This window comes from Carex rostrata, chromosome 19 (genome assembly GCF_964058835.1).
Source record: "Carex rostrata chromosome 19, lpCarRost1.2, whole genome shotgun sequence".
Lineage (NCBI taxonomy): Eukaryota > Viridiplantae > Streptophyta > Magnoliopsida > Poales > Cyperaceae > Carex > Carex rostrata.
In genome coordinates this window covers 505,673-512,404 of record NC_135936.1, presented here as the reverse complement: position 1 = coordinate 512,404, position 6,732 = coordinate 505,673, and the positions used below count along the sequence as shown (strand labels likewise).

Sequence of the window (6,732 nt, the reverse complement as noted above, 5' to 3'; positions counted from 1 at the left end):
TAAAAAACCGATTTTTTTATTTATATCCAAAAATTAAATTAAATTTCAAAAAATAACCGAACCGGATGTCAAATTTGAAATCTACCCAAACCGGTTAACCGTTAACCGGACCAAATTTCCGGTTAACGGTTAACCGGACCTTTTCAAAATGGTTCGGTTAACCATTAACCGGACCCAAACCATGGGTCCGGTTAACGGTTAACCGGATTCGTTGGTTCGCTGAACCGTTAACCGAACCCAATTTTTTTTTTTTTTTTTTTTTTTTTTTTTTTTTTTTAAAACAGAAAATTTTAAATGCATATGTATATGTATTTTTTTATTTTATATGTATATGTATATGTGTATGTATATTTTTCTATAATTTTAAATTTCAGATTTGATTTACAAATTTTTTTTGTGTAAATTTGATAAATCTAAATACGAATTTTATTTTATATGTATATGTAGATTATATAGAATATATAGTGTTTAGGGTTTAGGGTTAGTGTATATAGATTATATAGAATATTAATAAAATAAATATTCCGACAGAATATATATAGTTTCTGCAACATCCAATTATTAAGGTCTAAAATAATAATAATAATAATAATAATAATAATAATAAGGTCTAAAATTATTTATATGAAAATATATATAATAAATTTCTGCAACAGAAAATTAATTAGGCCGAAAATTATATATGAATTCATATAAAATCATAGAAAATACCAACATAATACAATTTGTGCAACATATACACACATATAGTTTTTTGTACATGCAATCCCATCTTATACTATCATATAACATATAGTCAAGATCCAATACAACACATATAACACATAGTTCGGTCCTTCCCCTTTATTAGCCATGCAATCAACTCTTGGCCAAAATTAAGCAAGTTCGGCCCATTTTGCCAAAATGCATGGCTGTCATTGAGGTTGGACCGAATTTTTGTTCATCTTAAGTTGTATTAGATCCAATATAGCAAAAATAGAGATGCACATGTGAGGCCTCTTGGGAGGTTAAAGGTCTCCAACTTTTGCATCTCCCATAAATTTTAATAATAGAGAATAATTATGAATTGATTCAAGAATAATAATTCTCAAAATTTATACGAACCAAAGAATTAAATAAAATTAATAATTCTCCGATTAAAATTAGTAATTAATCCCAAAAAAAAATTTACTCTCGGATTAATCCAAAATTCGTCCAAAATGAATTTCTCAGTTTAAATTCGTCGTATAAGATCCGTAATCATGAACCATCAAAATGAATTTCTCAGTTTAAATTAGTAACTGTATATTTCAAAAAAAGTAAAAAAAAGTAAAAAAAAAGTAAAAAAAATTGGTAACTGTATATTATTTATGTATATGTATATGTGTATGTGTATGTGTATTTTTCTATAATTTTAAATTTCATATTTGATTTACAAAAATTTTTGGTGTAAATTTGATAAATCTAAATACGAATTTTCATGTATATTTTCAATAGAAAAAAAAATTGAAAATTTTCTGTTTTAAAAAAAAGTAAAAAAAGTAAAAAAAAAAAAAAAAAAAAAAATGGGTTCGGTTAACGGTTCAGCGAACCAACGAATCCGGTTAACCGTTAACCGAACCCAAACCCTTGGTCCACTAAACGGTTAACCGAACCAAGGGTTCGCTAAACGGTTAACCGAACCCTTGGTCCGCTAAACCGTTAACCGAACCTAGGGTCCGGTTAACCGTTTAGCGGTTTGGGTACTTTTAAAATTTGAAATGCGGTTCGGTTGATTTTTGAAATTCAATTTAATTTTTGGATAAAAATAAAAAAATCGGAGTAAAAAATGTGGTCATTTCTTATAATCAAGTTGCTAGTAATTAAGATTTTTCTCAAAATGTTTATTGTTCACAATATATATGCTTCATTATATATAATGAACAATTTGAGTATTTTTATATTTGGAGTTCACAGAACAGAAAGTTGTAATATTTTTCCTTGAATTTTTTAGATCTGAAGTTTATAAGAGGGTTATCTACGTCGTCCATGTCTTATCGTTTTTTGTCCTTACATTGAATAAAAAAAAACATGAAGTTCAATTTTTTGAGAAAAAAAATATAACTGCAGCTAATGAGAAAAGGCCAAATTCTTTTTTTTTTCCTTCTACAAAGATTTTTTTTAATAAAGATTGGATGTCATGTCATTCACATATTCATAAATATTTTTTTATTTAAATTTTGAATCTGTGATCTTTCACACAGAAGATATTATTTTGCCACTAGGCTAAAGATTAATTTATTTGAGAAAGAAGAATATTTTGTGTAATTGCACATGTTTAATGTCCTAGCACATTTATATATATGAAACATATGAAAATAAATTAAAGTATATAAGTTTCATGCTTTATTTTCTCTGCTCTTCATTTTTTTTCTGTCTGCTGCATTTGGTTTATGAGTGAAAAAGAGATATGGAAGTAGGGGAAAAAAAAATAGAAAGAGAAAGGAAACCATAGAAAATGTGCGCAATATAACCTCATATCATCAGATAGTCGATACAAAGAATGGAGAAATTTGACAGCCAAACACACAACACCTTAATTTACAACAAAAATAAAATAAAATAAAATAAAATAAAATAAAATAATAATAGTATAACCTAAAGTAGAGCTAATTAATTAATCCAACAGTCCATAACCAAATAAAAGAACAATGTCTCCATCGATCCTTGCATTTACACCCCTATGTTATATGGCACCCCAATATAATCAACTAGTTCTCAATTTCATAAATCATTACCAATATCTAACCTTCAATTGATCGTCCAACTTATCCGATCCAAGCCAAATAATTAAGACAAACTGCACAGCATGCATAATTTGGTTCCAAGAACATAAAAAAGTCAAACCAATATACAGAAAATTAAGATAAGACCTAAAAATCTAGGACACAGAGTTAGCTATGGTTGATGCGACAAAGGACCGAAGATGTCGAGAAAAGTCGGTGACCCGAGCCCACCGCTCGATGAAAGCCCGTTAGCATGGCCCAAGAAATCGGTATGGTGGTGTAACCAGCCCTGAGAGGCAGCCGCACCTTCCTTCAAAGCACCACCTCCCCGAGAAAGCGGGCTGAGATCATGAAAGAAAAGAGTAGGCGATATTGGGGATTGAGGCGACGACTGCCCCTTTCCAGAGCCGGCAGTATGATTTATCATACGTGCCTTCACTTTAACCGGGAATTGGTGTTTTTGATCTTTGTCGTTGCTTTGGCCATTGTTCGCTGTCAATTTACGGATTTCGCCTGGTGATGGTGAGTTGGGACCCGTGAGGCGTTGCACCAGCGACATGAACTCTCCGGCCTCGACATGTATGATCTCTGGTGAAACCATGTAGATGATGACGGGTTTCTTGGCTGGCTTTGTTAGTTTGTGAGAATCGGCGCTGACCATGAGAGGTGTCGGCCGAGGCCCTTTCAGCTTTAAAGAGGACATTTATTTGGTTTGATTAATTTGGTACAACCTAATGAGTAAGAAATTAAGGTGGAAAATGAGAAGGAAACGGTACTAGGGTTATATATATAGTAGGGGACTCTTTCCTTTGGGTCTAAAGTCAACCCTTTATTGGATGTTGATGGCGTGATGCGCGCATGCATTTGATATGCCCAAGACCATGTCATATATCTGATTATCAAAATACAAGCTGGTGGCAGCCTCTAAGTAATACAATTAAATAAACAGAAATGTTATGGTACCCCGAGACATCATACCCGAGTATGTTCTCCAAGTAGTTTAACAAAAAAAAATTTTAATATTGTCTAACTTTTATTTCCAACACTAATATCCAGTTTATAACATTTTAAAATGTTACTCGCAAGTATATAAACTTCTGTCTAAAAACATTTCTGAATAGTTTTTAACTCTCAACTACTTTTGTTTTCAAGCCAAAAAAGAAAAGATTCTTTTCACCCACTATTTTTTATTTTTTCTCTGATCATTATAATTTATTTTCTCAACGATCCGTGATAAATTTTACGAATCTAAAAATATGAACGTTCTCTATTCAATTTTATCTTTCAAATAAGATCCATGAAGAAATAATTTTGAGTAATTTTAAAGTCATTTATTTTTTTTAAGTAAAACTCATGAGCACTTTAAATTTTTAAGTTTTTAAATCTCAGTTTACAACCATTAAAATTTTCAAGACTTTGTACATGAGGTTTACATGCTTTGTAAATGAGTTTTGTAAATGCAGTGTTATTGTTGAGGTTTACATGTTTTGAAGTGTTATTGTTGATGTTTAAATTCTTTGTACATAAGGTTTATATGTTTTATTCTAGAGGTTTATATGTTTTATTTTAGAGATTTAAAGTGTTATTAATGAGGTTTATATGCTTGTAAACAGAGGTTTAAATTATTTTGAAGCAAAAAAAAAACTGAAAGTCACAAAGATTTAAAGTGATAAAAAAAATTACGACACAAATATAACTCGAAAGTTATTCTTCATGGATCTCATTTGAAAGAGAAAATTGCATAAAAAACGTTCATATTGTTAGATTCGCAAAATTCATCATGGATCGTCGAGAAAATAGATGAGAATGATCAGAGAAAAAAAAAGTGGGTGAAATGAATATTTTCGTTTTTGGCTTTAAAACAAAAGTAGTTAAGAGTTAAAACTATACAAATTTAGAATTTTAATACTTGCAGATAGAGGTTTAAATGATTGCGAGTAGCATTGTAAAATGTTATAAATATAGTTTTAAATGTTTTGATATTAAAGCTGGAAATAAAAGTTATATAACATTGAAATTTTTTTCTATTAAACTACTTTGAGGACGCGTTCAGAGATTTTTTTTGAGGTACAATTATCATGCTCCTTAAAAAAAACAAAAGAAAAATAGTTCTTGTCGCCAAGTTGTCATTGGCTAGCTAGGTATTCCTTGAAAACACGAACACCTTCCTCATGTTGAAATTTCTACCGGTCTTAAAATGTTCAACGAAAACATAAAATTGACCCTTTTTTCATGTTTAAGTAGATAATTTCATATCTCCATTTAAATGAGGTTTTTGTTAAATATTTAGATTATATATGTACATGTCTATTTTAATTTTAATCGAGTTTTAACAAACTTTTTATTATTCAGTAAAATTATAAATAACATTTTTGCTGACTGTTCACAACGATTAGGTGAACTATTCTCACTATAATATATATATATATATAGGCTGTGGCTAATTTGCTGCCGGCAGCATTTCTGCCGGCGGTGCTGCCACTGTTTTTTCTATTTTTTGATGTTCAAACGACAAATCTAAACCGTTAGATGTTTAATCTATATTATAATCTACTTGGAGACCAAATTTTACATTTTTTGGAATTTTTTTACTATATATTAAGCTGGTTTGAAAACCGCTGATTTCAATGCTGCAGAAATTTACTGAAATCAGCGGTTTTCAAACCAGCTTAATATATAGTAAAAAAATTCCAAAAAATGTAAAATTTGGTCTCCAAGTAGATTATAATATAGATTAAACATCTAACGGTTTGGATTTGTTGTTTGGACATCACACAGCTAAATATAGCCCCGGCAGCACCTCTGCCGAAATGCTGCCAGCAGCAATTTAGACATACCCTATATATATATATATAGAGTTAGGCTGGGGTGCTATGGATAGCATAGTGGCCTCTATGCTACGGCTCAATATTCGAGTTTTCAAAATCCAAACGGTCGATCCGAACCGTTCATCTTATTCTCCATATTAATATCTGCTTGGAGACCAAATTTTACATTTTTCTGAATTTTTTTACTATTTATTAAGTATTTTACAAAATTGTTGATCCAACGGTGGCTGCACAAAACAGTAAAACCGTTGGATTAGCAATTTTCAAAGTGGCTTAATAAATAGTAAAAAAATTCAGAAAATTATAAAATTTGGTCTCCAAGCAGATATTAATATGGAGAATAAGATGAACGGTTCGGATCGACCGTTTGGATTTTGAAAACTCGAATATTGAGCCGTAGCATAGAGGCCACTATGCTATCCATAGCACCCCAGCCTAACTCTATATATATATATATATATATATATATATATATATATTCTTGACCCTAACTCAGTCTTCACCTAATTTGAATGTAAAATTCGACCCACCCTCTGTTGGTGTTAGAAAATTAGGTAATTTTAATTTGGTGATGCACAGGCACAGCACATCCAAATAATTTTTAAACTAATTTAATGGAGGGGGTTAACATTTCAACTCAACGCAAGAAAATTGTGTATTAATATATGTCATTTTTGGAGTACAGAACAAGTTTTGTTTATTAAATTTGATTGGTCGGAGAGAGAAGTCAGAACACACGTGGGATCGACTAACATCCCTTAGTCAGAGAAACCGAAATCCTCTCGCGTGTTGGATTATCAAAAAATTAATATAAGAAATTTCATTCATATCTAAATCTACAAAACAATTTATACACAAAATGTATTTACATTTGTTTTCTAATTGAACAAGATCCAATTATACATATGAATGAGAGTATAATAAAGATGAGAGAGAAAGTCAGAAGAATGACTTTTGATCTAATAATAAAAAATAATATATTCTTGTACTGAAGGCTGTGAGTTTAAAATTGACTTATGAACATCAAAATTTGAATTTTTTATTTTTTTATTTTTTAATATATGAGGGAGAGAGAAATATTGTCTTCGTCGAAAAAAACAAAGATGAAGTACCAAATTGCCAAGGCATTGTTAATTTGTATCCAAACCCGGTATCACAGA

At 30.3% G+C, this 6,732-nt stretch overlaps 1 protein-coding gene across 1 annotated transcript; it reads right to left on the bottom strand.

The window, feature by feature from the left end:
• Nucleotides 1-2,477: 2,477 nt before the first annotated feature.
• LOC144571682 (protein MKS1-like) lies at nucleotides 2,478-3,499 on the bottom strand. The gene has a single exon (XM_078321030.1). It carries the CDS (start codon nucleotides 3,445-3,447, stop codon nucleotides 2,917-2,919), a length of 531 nt encoding a protein of 176 aa, XP_078177156.1. The 5' UTR covers nucleotides 3,448-3,499; the 3' UTR covers nucleotides 2,478-2,916.
• Between the last annotated feature and the right edge of the window lie 3,233 nt (nucleotides 3,500-6,732).